General features: G+C 36.2%; 1 protein-coding gene across 1 annotated transcript in view; it reads right to left on the reverse strand.

The window, feature by feature from the left end:
• The window catches only part of LOC108752664 (GAS2-like protein pickled eggs), a 70,883-nt gene that overhangs the window by 33,542 nt on the left and 12,450 nt on the right, over nucleotides 1-24,891 (reverse strand). Inside the window, exons 2-3 of the mRNA XM_018493667.1 lie at nucleotides 20,636-20,825; nucleotides 6,911-7,408 (exon numbers count right to left, since the gene is read on the reverse strand). Of these exons, the coding sequence (XP_018349169.1) occupies nucleotides 6,911-7,408; nucleotides 20,636-20,806 (669 nt within the window). The 5' untranslated portion in view covers nucleotides 20,807-20,825. The remainder of the gene's footprint in view (nucleotides 1-6,910; nucleotides 7,409-20,635; nucleotides 20,826-24,891) is intronic.

Consider the following 24,891-nt stretch of genomic DNA (forward strand, 5'->3'; position numbering starts at 1 on the left):
AAATTGAAAGCAAAAGCTTTCGACAGAAGTAAAAATATAGACCACAAAATGGGGACAATCTGACCAAAGCTGGCGATATTCCAACGTGGTTTCCGGATAAAAAGAAATGTCGTTCAAGATTTCATAAAACTATGCCTATCGCCAGAAATGAATCACGATGTCACATCAAATTAAAACAAACGAAAAGAATGATAAAATTAACATTCTTTTAATAAACGTTCTCTGATATAACAAGATCTGATAATTAGAACTTGTATATACTAAGTGATCGAATTACGAAAAGCAATTCAAAGCGATTCAAAAAGACAAGAAAATTTGAAAAAGAATATCGTGAATATCGCACCGGTAAGAAAAGGTGTCTGTCCTTTGAGGTAATTCCGTCGACTTTGCTCTTGAACTTGATACGAAATGGGCTAACGGCGATCAATACGAGCTTTCGGCGCTTGCGAGGCGAAGCTCGGTCTGGTACTGGTACGGGTGGCGGTAACTTCCGCGAAAACTCGCTATAGAATCTACCGTGAGCCTCGAAATATTTACTTTGAAATAATTTTTTCCCTAAACTGTTATCTATTCGCGACACAAATTATATAATTATTTTAGCTCGTTTAATTTTTTCATTTTTTTTTATTTGGTTAATGCCCGTTTCTATCAATGTAGATTAACTTTAATCTCGGTTCAATTTACTCTTCATCCTTTTCTTATTCTTAAAAAAAGATGAAGAGTTAATTGAACTGCATTGGTAGAAACGGGCATAAGTCTGACTGCAAAAACTAAGCTAAATCTTTAGAAAATATTATATATATAAACATAGTTAAATACATATATTATTAAAATTTAATAAATTTAATAAAAGTATGTATCGAATTTCTCAATAAACAGTTTTCAAAAGATAGAGATAAAGAGTAGCGAGATAACTAAATAATGGTAAGGAATTTTTCGAATATATTTTGCAGCTAACTGTACAATGCGGAAAGTCGCATCGCGATGATGATTAAAGACGCGCACTGAAAACGCTCGTTAAAGTGACGCGAACAGAAAATCCACGGTGCGCGACTCGCGGCGCGGCTAACTGTTCCGCAAGATAAAAAGAATATAATTGCATGTAAATTAAACAAAAAAATTCTCCTGTCTTCTCACACGCTGCGAATTCGCTTCCGTGATAAGTGAACGTGCTGCTGGCAACGACAACGCGCGGTTTCGCATTGCGCCATTTACGGCAACCGCCCGTCGAGGAAACGAAACACACACGCGTATGCTGCATGATGGTATAGAATTGCACAGTTTACCTCGGCTATCGATTAGATTCAGCCTTGTTAAACGCGCTATCTTATCGCGTGGGCCGCGGGAGACCGCGGGACGCTGCCAAGCTATTGTGAATCATGGAAATCGTCCGCGAGCGTGAAGAGGCAGAAGTTCCGCAAATGCATTTAGATTTACTTGTGAAGAACACCATAAAATATATCACGATTTTGAACAGTACAAGCGAAATCCACAGATAGACAGAAAATGTTGATATAAAAGCAAAATGTTACAATAATAAATGAAAGCTTTATATATAAGATTTTTACAAATAAAGTTAATACAATTTTTATAAATTGATAATTATAAATTTTATACAATCAGTTAGTTATTATAGATAAAAAAGTTAGGGGCCGATTTTGTAACTCTTAACGACTGTCGTTGATGTCGTCGCGCAGATATGATGTAAAATGAAAAAGCCGCGCAATAACATCAATGACTACCGTTAAGAGTTACAGAATCGGCCCCTTAGATTTTATAAATTATAAAATTTATATAATTAGCTATCATAAATATGTATAAAATTAAAAAATTACATAAAATTCTGCTTCTCTAAAAAGTAAAAACTTTACCGATTTTCTGCTAAACAAAATTATTAAAAGAAAATTATTAAAGAGTTATAATAACGTAAAAAAGTATTATATTTTATTACAATTCAACATTCAATCGGTCAATGATTATTAACCGAAGACAGAGATAAAAATTATTCGATGAATAATTATTTATTATTAAACTTGACATACAAGAGCTCTCATACAAATATCTCATACTACAAATTCCTGCTAGTATAGAATCGTATCTCGAATGCGATTAGGCAGGTCGCGGAGTTGTTTATCCCAAACGCGACTAACAAAGTCGTAACGCTCGCGATAAGATAATACGCGTGACAAGAGCGAGTCTAATCGATGGACGGCGTAAAACACGTTCTTACTCTACGGTTCCACTCGTTTTTTTTCTCTCTCCTGGAATCATCGCCGCGAGGAAAGGCTTTAATGCAAAAGCGAATGCTTTAGAGAATGCACCTCCGCGTCTCTTGCGGCGCAAAGAGAGATTAGATTAATTATCAATAAAGCGGCGAGTTGCCGCTTTGAACACTCCGACACTTGACGCGAGACGACGTAATCGTCCTTTCGATTCAATCGTGATTCAACATGTTCTGAGCTCAGGGCCAATTCTAACGACCAAGATTCGTGGAACGGTGTAAAAATATTAATTGTTACTTTCCTTAGCAATCAAAAAGATATAAAAGAAATTTAAATTAAAATCAATATCACATTTCGAACCATTTCAAGTTGAATTAAAATCATCTTTTGTTTTTAATAACACAGCATTAAGATCTGGCTTGGCTCATAGCCCTATACTTATTATTAATTTTTTAAATTATTTGAGCCTTTTTTCTTACAATATTAAATATTTCAAAACTACAATATTTCAAATTGAATTCTTTCAAATCCTGAATAATCTTTTCTTTTTGTTCTCCTTCAATAATTAAATCAACTTGGTTGGAATTAAATAATCAACATCAACCCAATCTGAAAATAGAAAAGATTTTATTAAAATCCAAAATTCGTTTATTTACAATGGAGAAATCCACATCCGTGGGTAGCGATCACGTGACTTTTTTGCCTAAAGCAAACAGATTAAAAGTGGAAATTTGTTTTATCATCGAGAGAGAAATTTTTCACTTTTCACGTTTCCGCCGTAGGGAAAAAGTTAAATGATCGCTATCCTGGCATATTTTGTTACTTTCGCAACTAAGACGTGGTAAATATTTCTGCTAATTACGGAGCCGACAAAGCGGCTTTAGCTCGCCTCTACTTTATTGGAATCGGAGGGCAACGCTTTCACAGTGTATTACTACTTAAAGCCGACGCGCGCGCGGCGTTGCTCGGCCTCCCCGCGGCGCAAAGTGAAATTTATCCGACGATATCGGCGCCCGATCGCGAAAATCGACGCACAATACGCTCGAACGGCACCCATAATGACGGTCCCACGAGATTTACGACGGTAACACGCGCTCGGTCCTACTATGTGCTGCACTGCTAACGCTTGCAGCGCTTACGCTATCCACCAAGGGTGTTAACGATACTACGATACTATCCAAGTATCCATGTCGCTTCGAATACTTCCCTCTTCCCTTATAAAAATCTAATACTGGTCAATTTAATACTAGCCAATTTATTACTAAAGGAATTAATAAATATTGCTAATTACTAAAATATTACTAATTAATTACTTATTTGGAGTACTAATATTAGGAGTACTACCGAACAACAGTGCTTTGAATATTTAAAATAAGTATAATTAATAACTGTCTTTCGAGTATTGTGGTCAGTATTAGATTTCTATAAGAATTGGTTTCTACATTGCAATCTCTTAACGGAGATTATGTGATATACTATCATACTGTCATACTGTGTTTTAAGAACGAATCGTGCTGTCATTTTCTTGAAACGTATCACTTTATGATGTTATTAAAAATGTCCGCATTCAGCAGAACGTTTATTTTGCAACTGTTGGAAGTTTTCTTCGAGCTGACTGAATTATATTTTTAGATCTAGAGAAATGATCCAATCTTAATGAAGAAATCTTTCAACAATTGCAAAATAAATGTGCTGAATGTGGCTATTATCACTCCGTATTATATTTTAGAATACGTTTATATTTCCTTGAATTCTTAATTCATATTCTGCTATTATTAGTTTTCCATTGCTAAAAACAATCTACACGAATCTTTCTTAAAAATACTAATTTCTAAATTAATCATGTAACGTCGTTATTATAAAATACCAATATTTCTCGTATCAAATATAAAATCTGTGATTTAATGGGGTTTTATTATCCTAAAATGGATAAAGAACATTGGAATTCTTGTATTTAATTCCAATTTGCTTCATTCTCCGTATCATTTTCATCGTGCGTGCGACGTATCTTTTACTTTCTAGATTTAGGTATGACGGTTCTCTTCCTGTTCCCGTAAAAAGGAAAGCTTTATTGCAACGAGCAGATTTATCGTAACATTCTGCGATTAAGTTGAAATTTTCTTTCGAAAGATAAAGCGCTCGTAAACCTTCCACGAGGAGTGCATACGCCACGAGCGTTTGGTGCCACGACATCGCGGGAAAGCGTCCTGGAATTCCTGTATGTGGCAAAGCCGCGACGTTATCGCCCGCCGTGGCGCTGTAAGCCCTGGGGAAGGAATTATTCCGCTTCGTGAAATGCCGCGATTTAGCCTCGCAAACACGTATGCCGGTCGCGTGTATCGCCGCCGGTAATCGCACGTTCGACACACTCGCGAGTCGGCTAATCCAACATTTTTAGCCAATACAAGCCGGTCTCTCGATCGAGCAAAATTATTATTATATATTGCACTGCCCTTTAATTGTAAAAATAACGTAAAGCGACATTTTACTAGACAATCGTATAATAATCAAACATAATAATAATTATTGAGCAGTTTGATCAGTAATAATTTACCAATCATATCACAGGTAACAATTGACACATAATTCTAAGTCAAATATTATATTTAATCCTCTCGAGTATTTCTCCTATTTTTTCGAGCTTTTTGTATACTGTTAAATTTATGACGTTAAATTATATTCAATTTAAATCATTTTTCAACATTTCTACAGGTCGCCACTGTCTTTCTACTAAATTATATGTCATTAATTTAATTAAAACATTGAGTTATTAAATTTAACTCAAGAACATGATTTAAATTTGATTTAAATTTAGTTTATTATTCACTGCGCATAACGTTAATATGGATATTGTTTACTTTGAAACTAACCACAGAAATGAACTTTTACATTTTCACATACACATGAAAGTTAAAAATAATAAAATGTTACTTAACTTAAAGATTGATTATGATTGACTCCTTCGATGTAGATATGGGTGCAATGCAGTAAATAATTAAAATTATTGTCAAAACTCCCACAATTTTCCCTAAATTTTGTTTGTGATAGGAAGGGGGGGTGGAAGAGATTATGTCAATGCTTTGTCCTATCGCGATGTCTACGGCGGAAGTACATATAAAGAATTAAGATACGGAATGTCGACATTCTCAGAATATAGAGAATATATTATGTTCCCATCGATAGGGAGAGGTGTCGATCGATGTATCGTGTTCTTCGCCAACGGCAGTGCAATTAATGTCGAAGAAATGGCGTTATCGCGACGCCGGGCCGTCAACGCGATTCGCGTGTACGACGGAACATTTAACGCGCCGTGCGCACGTCATCGTTACCCGTTAATTTATAATAAGCGGCCGACAATAAAATCTCGAATAGGTCGTGCGCATACAGTGGGAGTGGTCGGCGGCTTAACCCTTTCTTTGCTAAGATATTCAGCGTATATGAGTACGAAGAAAAAAAAAATTAAAGAAACAAGACGTGACACATTGTGACTTATTATGTTTTAAAAAGTTGACTCATTTCCTTACCCCAAAAACACAATAACTCTGTTTTTTTTTTTTTTTTTTTTTTTTTCAAACTTTGACACGACACATCATTGCCATCAAAACGTACAATTAATGATCAAAAATATTGTAGTTAGTATAAAAATGATTGTAATCTCGAAGTGTAATATTTATTTAAATGTACATATATCGCACAATTACGCGAAGTTCCAGAAATTATTCTTTTTTTATCTTTCACGATATCATCGCAAAGTGCAGTCGATCTTACGGTATTTGATTTGAACGAGCAAAATTGTCGACACTTCATTAAATTTCAGCACTGCGACGTCTCTTGTTTCCGCTCGCACGATATTCACGGTTTGACGTTGGCGTTAAGATCGCCATAAATACATACGGATGGACTGAAGGGTTACGAGTTATTTTCATAGCCGTGGCACGTTACAGTCGTTGGCAATGATACGGGACGAAACGCGCGATTCGAATACGTTCAAAGCCGATTTAATCAGCGAGCTATCGGAATCGGTGCTGTAAATCGCTGAGAAACTTCCAGGCTACCGAGAGATTCCAAAAAGCATCGCAAACATGATCGTTATTTCGAAGTGATGCTTTGAGAATAAAAAAAACCGAATTCAGAACATTTGAAATATGATTTGTTCAAAGTTAGTTATAGAAAGAGAACTAAATAAAAACTTTTAGGTTTCTTATAAACGCAAGTCGAAATTTCATTCCCAAAGAGTGATAGTTGCGCGATAGTTGAGTGATAATTTAAATGGGAGTCAATTTTCAATCTATATGGCGAGTGAATAATTTCACTCTTCGAAGGGAGAAACTGAAGTTTCACTTTAATAAATATTAAGTTTAGCCTCCCTAATCTAAAAATTATTAGGCTCGTTCAACGTGTTTTTGCACAAAATCAATGAATATGGCAGAAGGAAGCGTCGCTCTGTCTCGCAAAACGAGATATTAATCATTAAAGTTGACTTTTTAAGTTAGGTTAAAAAAATTCACTCCCGAAGGAGAGAAGTAAAGTTCACTCCTTGCTGGACTGGCGCAACTGTCACTTTTCTTGGGGTGACATTTCACTCCCAAAGATTGAAGAGTGCGGGAACGCAACGGAAGCGTGGAAACGTCATTTCTCGCGTGTCGGGACCTATATATTCCAAGTACCAAGATCGTATTTTCACTCACCAACTCGTGGAGAGTCTTGAGATCATTCGTGACGATCTGCGGCTGCGGTCCGTATATGAGACAAGGCTCCTCCTCGTACTCGTCATCGCTCTCCTCGTTGCCGGCGCCGTTCGCCGCTTTGTTCTCGGCGGCGATCTCGCGGTCGATCTGCCTCTCCATCTGCACGAGCAACGGCGCGAGCATGCCGAACTTGGCGCCGCGACGAGCCACCTCCAGCAGGCACAGTATTACATGTCGCTCGTTCTTACGCATTATCAGATCCTCGGTCTCAAAGAGTAGGCACTCGATGATGCCGAGGCTGTTGCGGCACCAATCGATGAAGTTGGAGACATTGTCGCGGGCGAAGAAGGTGCCGGCCTTGGCGTTCGGCAGGTAGGGCACATCGCCCACCTGGCTCATCGGTAATGCCAGAGAAGTTATCGAGCGTGTCATCGGCATCTTGCGGGCTTGACGGCGAGCCACGTAATCCGTCGCATATTTCCGCACGTTATTTGCATGCTGAAAAGAGAAAAAAAAAATCACTTTACATCATCTGACGCGGCGATATGGCAATTTTTCGGGGAAAATAACAGAAAGACAAGTCGCGTTTCTTGCTCATTTTAACGGTCTAAAGTTTGTGTCAGCGTTGTTAGAAATCTCGGACGGAGAAAGAATTGACCGAGAGTACAGTAAAAATTATTCATAATGCCAAATTATATTTAATTTGAATTATTTTTGATTATTTCTATCGCTAACTGTGCTCTTACTCAATATAGTCGTTAATTTAACTTAAGCAATGAAGTTAAATAATTTAACTGAAGAAAAGGTATAATGTCCTAATTTACAGCGCCCTGGATTGCAATTCATAATACTCGCATTTTAAGTTAAAGTGTGTTACGAGTGCATCATGTTTCACGCCTATAACAAATGTCGATATTTTATTTCTGTCGCTTGTATGCGCATAAAACGCGATATTTCATTTCACGCTATTCAACACTTTCTCATACATACACGTCGTCTCCTCTTACATCGTGCACACACATATGTACACATACACGTTATTCAGATGCGAGACTTGACGCGGCATCAAAATCCTGGATTTAGCGCGAGCATTGAAATGGCAGATGGCATCTGATGACCGTCATCCCCCGAGAAAAAAGGCCTTAGTGCAATATCACGTTATTGATTTAGATGAGTGCGTGCCACTAAAGAGATTCAGGATGCTCACGCCCTTGTATGTCAAATATAAACGGAGATGATGGGCAGGAAAGTGTCCGATCGCGATTCGCAATATAAATTAAATAAAAGAGGCATAATTTAAAAAAAAAAATTTTTTTATGTGTTCGATAAATTGTAATTTTTTTAAATATTATAAATTTTATAGTCACGAATCTTCTATTATTTTTTTTTTTTTCAGTATAGCGAGATGTAAATAATATCAAATTAAAAAAGAAATGAATAACAGTAACCGACTCTTCACTTTATTTTTCATTAGAATGCCGTTCTATTGTCTTTCTTGCCTCCAATTTGATTACAATCAGTACATATATCACTATCAATATTGTTTTTTCATCCCTTTAATCTCTTTCCGTTTTGCTCAATGCTCGTTTTCCGCCGAACATCTGCTCAAACGACCGTGTCAACTAACTGGGTGCTCGTTTTAATGACAGTTCGTTGAACCTCTACGCTGCTCAAACAGAGTTGACGCGAGATGACTCGTCAGGAGGTATTTGGGTTACGTTGGGAAAAGAAGCGAACATAGAATACGACCCAAAACTCCCCGGCTTGTTTAAACAAAATCATATTTCGTCCGTGCAAACATCGCGCCTTACACACAGTGTGTGTCCGCTCACGTGCGATCGAGTTTCGATCTCACGTTCGGCTAATCCTGTTATGATTATTATGATTCTTATTTTTCAGCCATAATATTTTACAAAATTATTAAACAATGTTTACAAAAAAAAAATTTGCGATTAACTCAATTATCAATCGGACAATTCTTCATAATTGTTGCAAAATTTTTTCAAAAAGTATAAAAAAATTACAAAGATCATAGTCAAATTAACAATTCACTTATCTTAGTATTAACTTACATGTAATGTAATATTTACGGAAAGTCAAATCTACATTTTAGTTTCTATAATATCTGTTTTAATTTCTTTATTTTCTTAAAAATTATACGAATTAATACAAGTAACTTAAAATCGATAGAAGAGGAAAGAGTTCAAATATTTAACGGTAAACTTTTTATGGTCAGATCATTTTTTCAAAATTTTATAAATAAAATAAATTGAGCTCTCGAGATAACAAAGGATAAAAATATCACTTTTCCTTCTAGCCAATGACAGCCAATTACTTACGTTATAAAATTCTCGTGTTGCTGCATTAAATTGGAGACTAATACAATTTTCACGCGTATCTTTAACGCGTGATCGAAATCAAGCCTTTTACGAAAGACCTTCAGTTAAGAGACGATCACAACGCGCATTTTACGAACTCGTTTTAGGGATCCCTAAGAAAATGTATTTCTCGTCTGCACGTGGACGCCATAAGGTCGCGGAGCTGTTTACGTGCGCACTCCTCGACGCACACTCGTAAAAATCATATCTAACAGCATCCGGTTGTTTCGTCGGCCTGTCTCAATACCTCCCGAGGGGTAATATAGAGATTAGACGAGCCCGCCAACAGGCAGTTACAACCGAACACGAGCGACGATAATGACAATTCAACAGCCGGACCATTTTGTCGAGGACTCTTAAAACTGATGGCGAGAACGTTCATCAGTTAGGGAGATGTACGATTAAAGCCTAGGAATAAAAGCGGTAGGACTGTATTTTTCTTCATACTTAAGATAGAATGTGCGTATCTAAAAAACGAAAGAGTTGAAATGAGCCATCTTCCGAAAATTTTGATGACGAAAGAAACCATTTTAAAGTAAGAGAAGTCGTTCTTATCTTATACATTAGTTTATCTGACCTTTAATCATATAATGGCAAGCCAAGAAATTGATTAAAAAGGCAAACAAACGATTTAATAAACGATACAAAAAATTGATTCTTGGTAAAAGATGGCCTTTGAAGTGAGCTGGATTGAAATGCTAAATAATACAACGATTGTCAATAATACAAAATAACATTTGTTATTTAATATTAAAAATAATAGTCTCATTTTTTAATTGTTATTTAATATTAAAAATAATAATCTCATTTTGTTAAATGGAACAATTTTGTTTATTTTGTTAATTTTGTATGTAATGGATACAGAAAAATGATTTTCATCGATTATCATTAATATACTGCGTTTACCTCCTCGATTGACATTATAGAAATATTGTTTTCTTTTCTGATGCATTATGAATCCGACATCAAGCCTTTCGATGATGCATTGAACATCACTGGTGAGAGGAAGAGCCGCGCTCATAAAAAACGAGAAGTGGCGCATATGGTAATACGGTCGGCAGATGAAGCGACAGCAGGATGTCACATTACATGGCTCCTGACCCCTCTCAGTATCGTCGTCGCCTACCAATATGCCTAATGAAAATGGCCGCTGCACATTCTACGTTTGTAAATTGGAGCGGTTGCGAGGCGATTCATTGCGCTCGAGAGGGAACGCGTATATGAATTAAGCGTAACGCTGCACGGCGTGGAGGGAAACCAATGAGACGTAACCAACGAGAGCGCAAGTAACCATTACTCATAACTCCGTAACTTAATTTAGTCTTCGGGACCAGACTTACGCGATAAACCGTTACGGAAATTTATGGTTGTTCGCGGCGCCGCGAAATGAAGCGGCGAACGGCCGCTTATCAAAAGCATACATAGTGCAATCTAATTTGATTGAAATTATTAAATCTATCGCGCTAAATAGACGTCGTGATAATAATGTTATTGATTATTATTATGTAAATAATTACTGTAACATTGTGCACTACAAAGTTGTTAATATCTGTAAATAATAACTGTAAATCAATTGTGATTAATTACTGTCTTGAATATTCAAAATGCGAGCGCCAATTTATTCGAGTAAAAAATAGTAAATAATAATATCTTTTTAATATTTAAAAAAAAAATGAAAAAAAAATTCTGATGACGTTTGCCAATTAAATGTACATCGATGTTCCTTACATAATTGGTTCCTTACAGAAACAAACAGTTTTATAAATTCTAACAAACAATTGCTACAGAGAGAGAGAGAGAGAGAGAGAGAGAGAGAGAGAATTACGCGTTGTATATGCACAATTTAGATTCCTGAGCGAAGTTAATTACTTTTCATCCGGTCATTCTTATAACTGTGACGAAATTCTTTGCTTGGCAAAAGCGCGAAGAGATTCCTCGCTAGGATTGTTCGCGATCCTGTCGTTCTTGCGCGCCGAAGGTTAATAAACCTCGACCATTTGTACTCCTAACAGACCTCGCCTGGCACAAAAGCGTCGTGAATCATCCCATGTTCTACACGCGCGCTGTAAGATGCCTTCCAAAGCGTCGCACGCGCGAACAAGTATGTAAAATCGTGCGAACGTGCCTTTGCGAGTCTTTATGTGGCTGCAGCCAACGACACGTCGCGAAGTATTGTACTTCCCAGGAAGTGATTCGCGTGTCGCCGTTGAGGTCAAAAATGATAGATCGACGTTGAATGTTTCGCAATGAATATTTATGATTTCGTAAAAATTCAGAGAAAAATTTCTGATTAAAAATCAACGAACGAACAAATTCTGATCGTATTAATCAGAATTCTGATTATTTCAACTACTAGAATTATAATAAATTCAATCAGAAAATTCTAATTTGCCCATGTTCAACTAGAATTCCAATTAATGCAACGAAATTCATTTTCCAATGATGGTCTCAATAAGAACACTGAAAAAAAATGTTTTGATTAAACTAAAAAAGGAGCTTAACAAGAATGGCATTTTGGTGAGATCGAACTTAATCACAGAAATTCTCTTCGTCATTCTTGTTGGAGCCTTTTGTTAGTTTAATAAAAAAAACCCTCTTTTTTAATGAAGAGAGGAAAGGATTTATATCGCGAGATATATTTTTAATTGCGAGAAATATATTTTAATTGCGAAATGTATTATATTTATCAAATTTATCTCTCAATTAAATACTTTTATAAAACCTTGATTGATTTCTATTAGCTGCAGTTTAGTGAACGATAACGATGTAACAAGAACTATCGGCATTCACAATAATCGTCTATCAAAGAAACTCCATTGGATTATAAGACATATCTCCCTAAGTGATCGCCCTAAATTACTTAATAGACACTTAATGTCGATTAACTGATGATCAATATATAACAGCAAGGGAGGAGTATCTACCGCTATCATCTCAAATTATCCCGTTATCGTTATTTACGCGATAATCTATCTAACAGTTATCCCAAAGGTTATCAGTTTCTATTATAAATTATATTATCATGCTAATAGTATTATTATCAAATCGACCGATCAATTTAATTATTAATATTATTTTAGTTTCAGTTATATGATTACGTTTAAAGTTCAACAGCAAATAGTGCATAGTTTTATATAACTAAAAAAATATATTTAGAATTTACATATAAAAGTATGTTATTAGACATCAAGATCTAGTCTTGATCGTATTAACTTTAATCTTCCCTCACTTATAATTGATTATATTTACGCGCGTAATAATCTAGATTAACTTATTACTATTATTATTATATCATTTGAGTATTTAGAAAATACCGCTATTACTTACATCAATTCACTCTGCTGTATTGATACTTTCCGTCTCTTGAAAGAAAAACGTTTTGCCGCCTATGAAGAAACATACATCGAAAAGGTACAATGAACCTTTTAAGACCGCGAGCAGTTACGTGCGCGGACGTCGACATTGGCATTAAAATGCGTCGGGACTATAAAGGCGATCTCCGAAGGTCCTAGACCGCCCGTCGTGACTGCCGGCGTCGCAACGCGACGCGCCGTGGCGCCCGCTCGATTTTTCGCCGGCTATTTCCGTCCGATATTTTTACGGCGCATCCCTTGCACTGCATTTTCGGAGCGCGGGAGACACGATATATATTTAGGTTTTGAAGTTGAAAAAGTCCACCCCCGTGCATTCATCTCCGGTTCCGAGGGATTATGAAAAAAAGCATCCGGTTGCTCTGTGGATTCTCGCTTTCTTTGAGACAAAAGGAGTCATCGGTGCGTCTGGAACGATTTTGCTCGCTTGAGCATGAACGCATCAGTAAATCCTGTTCTTTCAATATTCCCGATGAAATTAAAATATTTCAGAGATATATTTGTGGGAAACATGAAACGTTTCGTCATTAACTCTCAAATCTCCGCGAGAATTTATATCGTATGATTCATCATTCGATGTAATTTAGATATTTATTAATTTTTTTTATCATTTATATTATCATTAATATATCATACTTTATATTTTATATATTATTATTTACTCATATCATATATTATTAAAATTATTATATTATATAAGTATTATATAAAGTCTGATATTGGCAAGAATAATAATTTTGACGTCTCAAAATACGTGCACTTTGCTCTCTAATGTAAGCTTTATATCATATTTTATATTTTATTCGTTATTATTTATTATATCGTATGGTTTTTAAAATAATTTTGATATTGATAAGAAAAATAATTTCGAGATGGAAATATATCTGCTCTCTACAATAAGCTTATATAAGCTTATACCCGAATGATCCTTCATGCTACCGACATTTCCGAGCATAAACAAGCTAGATAAAGGACTAAGAGGAACTCTCAATAGAAATGCTAATAGAAGACGGCAGGAAACGCTCTTGACCTCACGTGTGTAATACATTTCCTTGATGTGAAATACACAGAAACGAACGCGCGCCAGCCTTCGACGCACTTCGTTTTACGACTATCTTTCGAAAAGGATAATCAGTTTACAAGGACGCGAATCTGCGGTCATTTCACATGTGTGTACCCTACATAACACATAGAAGATAATATGAGAATCACCTTTGTCCCGCGAACGTGTGAAAACAGATTCCTGCTTACTTTGTGTTAAGACAGATTGAAATATGCTATTCTACTTCTCGCGCAATTAACAATTCTATTCCAGATATGGTCTTAGAAGTTTCGTACTTTCTCTAAAAAATAAAAGTCGGATCAATTAAGAAGAATGGCAATTGTTTTAATGTTGGCAGTCTACAATTGTGAGCTAATAAAAATTCTATTTTGCTTGGATTTATTTTATAGAAAACAAAAAGAAAGGTTCTAAATCGATTTTCAAATCAATCCGATCTCACGCTTTTCTACATTTCGCGACGTCACAGAATGGCACCAATCGTCATTCCATTTACGCTATAATTCTACGACGGAATCAAGTTTCATCAGCTTTCCACTCGATTTCAATTAACTGCAAGAAATTTCAAGGTCGCCGACCTCGATTCCGCCTTCCCTTCCAATTCCCTCATATATTCACGTTGTGATTACGTTTACGTTGCGCATTTAGATTTTCTCCCGTAATCCCGATCAATCATTTCAAATCTGAATTTTCTATAATTTTGTTTGTGATTAAAATAACACGAAATGCATAAACTTTATAATCAATTATGCATAGCGCTAAGTAACTTTTTGATAGGCTACAAACATAATATATTTTCTATTTTGATATAAAGTTATTCTTATATATAACAATTTAAATGTTACAAAAATTATATTAAAATTTTTGAATACCTTCCTGAAGAGGATTTAAATTATTTTTTACAATTATTACCTTATAAGAGACAGTGCTTATCTTCATAACAGGAAGGATCACTATATTATACATGATCGATGGTATCGCAGGTATGACATAAAATCGATCGGCTTTGCATTCATCATAGTGCAATCGATAACGCCGATTCATTGGAGGGAAATCACCAGTCCCGTTCACATTTAACAGCTCTTTAGGTAACTGATAGATATACATCGATAAACTCGGTTAACGAGCGACTCGTCACCGAGAGGTAACCCGCTCTGCCACGCGCGTCAGAAAAGTCGACAGACAATCGTCTTGTCGGGAAAGCCGAGCTCGTAACTCTTCCGTTAATTGGCTCATTAATGCGGCCAGCTTCCTCGGATCCTTGGGATCGACCCCGATCTCGTGCGATCTCGACTTTGACTAACGCGTTTGACCATCGATCTAGTAGATTAGCCTATTAATTTATCCAAGTATAATGGCCTGCTGGGTACCATCATTTCCAGTGCCGCATTTTTTTGCAAAAATATTGCCAAGAATATTACACTTGCATCTTTTTTAATGCAAAAAATATTATATAATCGTAGATAATAATTATGAATAATAATTACACATTAATATAATGTGTGCGATTATATATAATTCTTTTAAAATTATATCATATTATCTCAAATTATATGGCAGTGTTTCAAACATTTCACTTTTTACATAAAAGCATCGACTTTATTTGTCGTCAAAAAATTAAACGACAGAAATAACACTTTTATTTATAGGAAAGAAGTTTATGTACCCTTTAAATTATAGACAGTTTAATGGTTACTATCGACTTTGATGATTAAACCGCCTTGCTTAAGCACGCTTTAAAATCTACAAGAGACAAGTTTCAGAACGTATCGATGTGATGCTATAAATTCTAATACTAAATGAGAGAGAGAGAGAGAGAGAGAGAGAGAGAGAGAGAGAGAGAGAGAGAGAGAGAGAAGTGAGTGAAAAGAAGCAAATGGCAACAATTGCGGTTAATTAATCGCGCACACCGAGCATCGCCTGGAATTCCGCAACATAATCTAGAATCCGATAAGAAGAAGGTCACTCTTCTTATGTATTTATATAATGTTGATTATGGGATTATCATCGAAACGACGTCGAAACGGCGCAATCGACTCGGTGTCCTCGCGAGAAACCACCAGATAATCTTCGAGAACTACGCCTTGCGAATATGTACTATTTAAACGTAGCATATACGATATACTACTCTTCGGACTAAAAATCTTGATATGGCATTTTATAAAAAATCAATAAAGACGTTTAAGACTTTTAAGAAAAATCAATAAAGACGTTAAGACTTTTAAGAAAAAAAAATAAGGTTAAAAATAAGTATAAGATGAAATGATCGATTATTTTTATTCAATGTGACGTAATTCAAGTTAATATTTTCATTTAATGTGACGTAATTGAAGTTAATATTTTCGGATCGATATTACGCACAGCGTTCGGAGATAGTGCCAGTCGATTTCTATATAAGGTTCTTCATCAGAACGTCCAGTATTTGTCATTTCCGACAGGAAAGGCCACACGCCGTCACTCCTTTCGCTTTCGGGATATCGCGCGATCGTGATTAATACGAAGTGCCTGTCGACCTTTTACCGTATGACAAGTGCCATTCTCGAATTTGCTTTGAAAAATGCTCCTCACGCGGTGACTTCGAAGGCCTCCATCATAAAATTCACTGAACGGTCAAGTTTATTTTCGGACTATTTAGTGAAAGACATCTTTACAAATTGAATCATCATCGTTATTGAATTTGTCATTGCCAAGAATCGCTGGGATATAAATTATTTCACAGTGAATGTATTTTTCATGACATTAATTTTTATTCAACAATTTTTCGAGAATTTATAATATATAATATATTAAAATTTTAACTTTATAAATCGTTGTAAAAAATATTATATTATGTACAATTACGCAAAATTGTTACTTCTGAATTAGAAATAGCTCGTCATTAACACATGCAGATACGAAGATATCGAATATAAAATACGATGTACAATATTAATTCCCAATTGGAAAAGAATTGAAATAAAAAGTCTTCGAGATAATAAATCGTAAACGACGCTGTTATAAATTTAAAAAAAAATTGTTACTAAAAGATTATTCGAAACAAAGAATTTAAGCAATTCAAGCGGAATTAAACGTTTCTTGAGTCCTATCGCTGTGTGTCGCGTATAGTAAGTTGAAACGCATATATATTGCATGCAGGCGCCTTCCCCATCGTAAACAAAAAAATCACAGTCTGTAAAAAATTTATCGCGAACGAAAGAAAAGAGAAGAGTAGAAGAGAGCCCCTAGAAGTGCCGGTATCGAGAACACTAGAATTCCTTATCGTTCCTTGTCGTGCACCTTATTATATTCCCCGTCTCACCACTCGTCACGGCTCGTAAAGTCGATATATGCAAAAGCACTGCTCCTTCCCCTGCCTCGCCCCTTTCTACCGACTGCTGTAACCCAATCTACCCCCTGTCACAGGTAAGAAATTCCAGCACCTTACTTCGAGATCCGCCGTAATCCTTAGGCCCGATTTAAACCCCGCCTCACTTCGTTCTATAGCACAAAACACGTTTAATGTTAGATGTTGAGACTTATCGTTCGCTCTTCAATCATCATTTAATTGCAGTAAATCAATCAGATTTAAACTGCACAGTGCATTTAATATGATTGATATTTTAAAAATTTCTCTATTTTTTTTATTATTGTTATGATCTCTCGTTCCTTCGAAATCTGATAACGACATAGGTATGTGTTAATTAAATTTGGTTTTCTTTTTATTAACTTGTAATGAGACTGAACATATAATAATGTAAAACTTTGCCTAGCTATGATTAATCACTAAACTGATAGTTTTATAGCGAATAACTTTTAAAGCTAACATTACAAAACCAGTTTAGTTTAGTAATTAATTATAGCTAAAATTTTTACATTTTCAAGTTAGTCTCTAAATTTCCAAGAGTGAAATCTCACTTCAAAAAAGAGTGAAAATCTACTAATCTTATTCGAGAGTGCCAATGTTTTCACTCTTTTGGAATCAGATTTTACTTCAAGAAATGTGAAGAGTAAGTGAGGTGAAGTCTAAATCGCAAATTAATCAATAATGAAAAATCTTAAGGGGGAATTCTGGTTTAGAAGCTTAATTTTTAGGCTATTTTTTCACGAATTTTTTCTGAAAAATTTTTAAGGTCTATTCACATCAGGATTAAATCATTCCTACATATTAGTACATATTTCAAGTATCTTTTAGAATTTTTTTATTGTAGTTTTCCAAGAAATAAGCCTTATATAACAGTTTATGTAAGATCATGGAAAAAAATAAGGCGCTACATGGTGATCTCATGATCGCGGCTATTCAGCTCGTCGGAAACAAAAAAACCAAAAAGTTCTTAAAGCATATGAGTTTGGCTATAATCGTTTGACTATAATAAAAAAAATATTAGAAAAAAAAATCGGCGTCATTTTAAAAATTATTTTCCGATTTTTTCGAATTTTTTCATGTTTTAAGTATTGTAAAATAAATAAAAATAAACATTTTGACTTTATTGTAGTAGTTCAAACGAGAACTATATTATGCGCTAAAGATATGCGCAAAATTTGAACGCGTTTGATCAAATAGATTTTGAGAAATCATGGTCATCGCCTTATTTTTTTCATGATTTTACATAAACTGTTATATAAGGCTTATTTCTTGGAAAATTACAATAAAAAAATTCTAAAAGATACGTGAAATACGTATTAATATGTACAACCTTGATTTGAATAGACCTTACGAATTTTTCAGAAAAAATTCATGAAAATATCCTAAAAATCAAGCTTCTAGACCAGAATCCCTCCTTAATATTAATCGCTTGACTTGACATTAAAAATTGTTCTATTGTTCACCATAGCCTGAATCGGGCTTTAGGCGCATACTCGATGCACCAATGACTTTCTCCGAGTTGGCACATAGCGTATACGCATGAACCGCGAACGAGCTGCCGCGATTTTATCGTCCTCTGCCTACTCTAAATATTTCTCCGGCATAAATTTATAACGACGATGGCGGCGCTAATAATGAGCGCGGTATAGCCGATATCCCAGGCATTTATATATGTGAGCGTCGCGCTTCGCGTTGATATCCGTCGCAGGTCCGGTGTTATGGGCGTGAGCCCGTGGCGATGAATGGTGCTCGTTTCGGTCGCGATGGATCGTCATCGGTAGATCAGTGAAAGTCGATTCAAGCCTCGATCCCGCACGCGGATCAATCCGCGCTGGATTGCGATTGATCGGGCGCGGTATCGTTCCAGGAACCATTACGGATAAAATGGCGATGATAAAAGTAGAATCCACGACATGTGTCGGATGGTCGTTTATCGAATAACAAATTTTAATTAGCGGATTATAATGACGCATTGCGCTTGCACTGACAGCTCTTTGCTTTCCCGCGTTCCCAATAATGAATCAGCCGATAATATTCACAGCCAGCGTTGTTTATCTCGGCTCACGATTGCATACAAACGTGCAAATCTCAAACCCATAATTTCCACGCGATTGTGGTCCGGCGCAAGAGCGTCGCGATTGCCGACCGCATTAATCGGGTAATTAAACCATTACTCATTGTGTCTATTTTTTTTTAAACGCTCCAATTTGCCGTGCCCTTAATGACTCGTTAAAATTGCTTTAATAATCCCCGAGCTAATAAGCTGACCGTGTACACCGTCGACAGCCGATCGGTCACGCTTGCGAATGACTACTCTATTCGCCGTTACATGTTGAGTGGCATGGTCGTGTGGGAGATACAGGTTGTACGTGTATGTTCTGTTTTTTTTTTTTTAATATTTTTTTGTTTCAACACCGCGCGTCAATAAAAGTCAGTGATTTTAGCATACAGGTTTTACTCGTTGTCGCTTATTGACGAAAAAGTAACACGTGTTGTCACATGCATAATTTCAATTTCGTTTAAGTAGACATCTATATTCGCTATGTTACATGTGTCTCGTGGAAAAATATAATACATACATTTTTACAGTAAATATATCGGAAAGGAGAAAGAAAATACATACATGCGTTCTTTTCGCGTATTTATTTCTGAAAAATAAAATCTATAAATGGCTAAAAATATTATTGAGATAAATAAAAATAAGAGAATGAATTTTTAATAGAGTTGCGATTGTCTATTAATACCATTAGATTACCAATCAATTACTTTTACTTGTCAATTAATAAGTGAAATTGAATTTCAAGTTTAAAAAAAAAAATCGTAGAGTTAATAACATTTTAATAAGAATGAAACGGCCGGAGAAATAAAAGAGTTGTTCAAAGACACATTTTACTCGTTGTTTTTCCCACTTGCATCAAGGTCAATTGTAATTCACGCCACACAGGACGAAGAGCTTCCGCTGGACGTCATCCGCATCCTTCTTCCTCCTTGTCACAGTGCACGCACGTGCAGCTTTTATGCGTCTTCAGCGCGTGCCGCGTGTGTTTGTGAATGACGCTAGTGTTTCGACAGGAAGCTTCATATCCGAATTTCAAAGAGAACTAATTTAACGTGACCCAAGTTTTTCCTGCACTTTTAACTCGCATCCGTGTCTAACGCTTATGTCAATATTATGTCATCAATATGGTAATATCTATTATTCAGTTTTGTTTTGTTTTTTTTAAGATTTACAACTTACACTGCTTCAAATAACAACTTATCGCAAAATGCTCACCAAGGAACGTATACTTCTAAAGAAATCACGTCGCTAATGTACTTTCGCGATACTTCGTATAGGCGAATGTTTACCAGCCGGCGAGAAAATAAACGCGGAACGAGCGGGAGAACCGTGACAACCGTGTTCTAAGATTGAGGTCAATGGGTATATCGCGATTGCAAGGGGAATTTTTCGACGACGATAAGTCACAGATAAGGATCGCCTCGTTACGAGCGCAGCATAGCGACCGTTAAACCGCACAATCGTGCTTCCGCGATAGTTGTAAGTTGACAGGCAAATCATTGTGACACACTCACTTTGCATAGAGCGACGCCCGTGTCCAGCCTGTCCATGAAATTGTCGAGATTGATCCTGAGCTCTGGATACAGGGCGTTCAGCCACTCCGCCAGATCCTCCTTCATCGCTATTAGGTACTCCTCCGAGGACTTGAAAGGCCTGTACGACCTTCCTTCCAATAACACCGACATGATTTCAATGATTCGGAAACTGAAAGTAGATATTAAATTATTGTATATTAAATTGTTTATAAATCGTAAATTATATTAAAATGGAACGTATATCAAGTTTGTGTATTTATATGTAAAGAATTATACATTTTTTTTTATTTTCTCTTTTGCTCTTCCGTCTCTTTATTTATTCTGAATATTACAAACTAAATATAATATCGTAAACACTTTTAAATTATTGTTAATTTATATCATTTTGCCTTTTGAAAATTTGAATATTATATAATAACTCAATAAGATATATCTCGTTACATTTATAAATCGTTTTATATCGATAAGTTTCCAAGTTTTTGACTTTATACTTTTTATTTAGGAGCTTTGCGATTTGTATTTTTTTCACATGCGCTTGTTTAGACTAGTTAGTGCTTGGCAAGAAACTGAGAAGAGAAACTTCGATGCTAACACAAAGGACTTCCGCAACTTTTTAAATCCACGTGGACCTTAAAAGGACGAAACGAAATCTTATGATTACTCACAGCTCGAAAATGAGCAACCTTTCAATATAATTTTCAGATCTCTTAAATTTTTAAAATCCTTAAAATTCATCGATAATTTTAACTCCTTAACTTTTCAATCAATCAAGTAATGATTGTTCTCCTTGTCTACATTGATCTTGTCTTTTTAATAATATTTTTACTCTGAATTAATTTCTTGTATTTTACTTATTTTTCCTCTCTGCATTGAATATTTAGATATATTTTGAACGCATACGATATAATATAATATAATTTAAATTCAATCGCATTTAACGTTTAGTTAACTGCATCTACAATATATATTGTATGAATTTTGTAATCGATATGTGTTCCACTAAAGTTTTATCATTTTTCAACTCTTGAAAATATTCCGTATCATAATCAACGATTATTAATCGTCCGACGAAAGCTACATTCGCCATGTACGGGAATTGCAATGTGCCGCCGCTAACGGGGCCCCGATTCGTTTTCTCACGCGATATTTCCACGTCCAGATACCGTTGCGTATGCAAATCCGCGGGCATTATTTCGCAGATGCAAGAGGTAGATTATAAACGTCCGATGAATAAAAATCGCGGGGCTCCGCCAGACAATAGCCACTCCGGGTGTCTCTGTTGACAATGCCGTGGTCATCCCCATGATATTTTCCCCTATACTCGTTATACAACCACCCTTTACGTATATACGTGTGTGTATATACAATATATATATATATATATATATACACATGTGTATATATGTATATATACACCTATCATATTGAATTCTGTCATGATACTCTCCATGTATGATAAAGTCACGATTGTACGAGACTCAACCGAAAACGTAGGTAAACTCTGTCTACGAACTTTGTCGTTGAAGCACATGCGTAACTTGAAATATTTGTATACATATTACGTAAACCCACAGCACATTTTATTCGAGGGACGTCCTGAGAAATCCCCCTTAAGGACATCCTCTGAACAATTTTAAGATGTTTCTTGAAAATCTGTGTTGTATAGGAAATTTTTTTCTTTTCATCGAAATTCTCTTTGTTACAAAAATAGAAGGTTTAATTGTCATAAAGAAACGAATAATAATTTATCAATATTTTTCCCATTGTTTAATCGTATCTTTATTACTGAATGAACAAACATACATATGTTACTTTACGTACATTCGCTTACGTTCTGTCATGCATCGAGTCATTCAGTTCCTGCTACGTTTTCAGAGCGACCAGGTATATAAATCTCCATCAACAGCATTGTGCGCAACTCGTCGAGTAATGTACAGGTAATATCGGGAGCTCGACGAGACTCACAGTGTCGCAAGTGAACTCATTGTAAGACGTGGTCGCTCCGATACAGCGACTGAATAGCGTCGCGTCGCGGGAAGGACAACGTTTTGGCTCGAGTTTCGCTGAATGGAAATCTCTGGCAAGAGCGAAAGAAGGAGAGAGAAAGAGAGAGACGAACGGAACTTAGGTATTTGATAAATAAGCCTACGCCGCGCGTCGCAGCGAATTAATGAGTAGACATTGCGCCAGCCGAATGGGCACGGATGAATTAATGCGACTGACTGTATTGCCGGGTTCAAAGGGAAGTCCGCAACAACCACGAGAGATCAGTGACCGTCAATAAATTTCAAAATGTTTGCGTGAAGTAAAATTATCGATTTTCGCATATACGGTAAAAGATGTTACCGAAAATTGCGCCATTTCTGTATTTGATATTAAACTATTAATTCTATATATATGCACAATATTAATTCACATATATTATTCTCTTTGAAGATATATTTAGGACAATATATAATACAGACTAGAGATTCTCTAAGAGTCTAGGTATGAGATAGCCAATTTTGATTAGTCCGTCATGTCTTATCAACTCTTGAGAAAGAGAGAGAGAGAGAGAGAGAAAATCAAAGAGGAAGAGAAAGGAATAGAGAATGTATGTCTTCTCTCGCGCGATTTTGCTAAAACTAAAGACAATACACAGCTCGTATCCAGACTCTTCTTAGAGTCTCTAATATAGATCAGAGACTCTATACACGTACACATGTACAGTAGTAGTATAGTATACATGTACACTAGCAGGTACGTACGTTGTACTATAGGATCTTTATAAAGCTAGTCAGATAATAGATTGCGATTAAGGTTGAATTTAATCAATCAGAGCAGAGTTCACTAAACTCGATATTGATTTTCTTTCTTTTCATTAGTTAAAATTAATCTCACAATCTCAATAGTCTGATACGGACATATTATAATATAGACATATTTTTTCCTTCCCACAATTCTGAGGTCATCGACAAGTGTGTGCGAAATTAAATATTCCCCTCCCCACTTCCTAAACATCCTATTTTCCAACCACCGGCATGCACCGACCGGAGAAGATAATCGTGGGAAATAATCCATCGCAAATGCGCCGCCGCCATAATATCCGACTGCGATAAAACACTCCATTCATGGGACCCCACAAAACCTCGTTTCCATGCGGTCTGGACCCTCTTTAACTGAACGAATCTTCCTCAAAGATTGACTAAAATTAACTTGAGAGAGTCATCTTCAAGATCAGAAACTGAAAATCGCTTTAAGTAATATACAAACGTGTAGTAAAAATTATTTAGCGTGAGGATTAATTGGAAGGTTAGGTTCCGAGGTTCGAAACGTTCGAAGTTAAAGAATAAAATATGCCGTCTATAGTCGAACTTTAGAAGGAAATATGTCGGTTCCGATTTTTTTTTAAGGCCCACAAATGAAGATGGACTCGGTGACTCTGGAGCCGGCACTTCTCATCCCTGCGCATTCTCAAGACCATAATTTATTAACGTCTACGGCGGCGCATTATGCAAAGGGTGGAAAAGGAGAAAGAGAGGAATGAAGGAAGACCGCCAGACCGGCACGACAGACACGGAGAAGGGGATTAGCACGTAAGCGACGCGGGAGCGGATCGTAAAGAGGCGAGAGATGAGGGATTCGTGCGTCGGCAGCCACGATTGCGGGATTACGATTTACGAAAGGTGACTGCGAAATGTCATCGTATCGTGTTTCCCGCGATACAACGCACGCGCTCCTCGTTCGCGCGCGTCTCGCCTCGGGCGGCAACACGCCCCATGTCGACGCCACGCGTATACTGCATCGGATGCATTATTATGCACACAACGATTGAAAATGCCAAAGTTTAAGTCGACAGCGGTAGCGAATGAATAGATCGATCCGCGGACCGCGGAAACAGCTCGTCTGGAACGAACAACTTGACTTGTACGCCTTATCGATCCTCTTTTAGCGTGATATCTTATACGATACGCTTATCGCGTATCCGTGGAATTCTATATTCAGATATCTTACCAACTTGATAAAATGTATCGCGTACGATATGATACAGCTGTACAGTTTGACTTTCAGTTAGTGATGCAAACGAGTAAAAGCACAATTTTTTGTTATAGCACGAGAACTGTTAAAAATTCATTTATAATTTCAAATTATAACCAATTTGAATTAGTTTTAATAATTTCTACAGGTCACTATTTTCCTACTCAATATATCATTAAATTAACTAAAATAATAGAATTAAATAATGTATTGGCGTA

Source organism: Trachymyrmex septentrionalis, unplaced genomic scaffold (genome assembly GCF_001594115.1).
Source record: "Trachymyrmex septentrionalis isolate Tsep2-gDNA-1 unplaced genomic scaffold, Tsep1.0 scaffold60, whole genome shotgun sequence".
NCBI lineage: Eukaryota > Metazoa > Arthropoda > Insecta > Hymenoptera > Formicidae > Trachymyrmex > Trachymyrmex septentrionalis.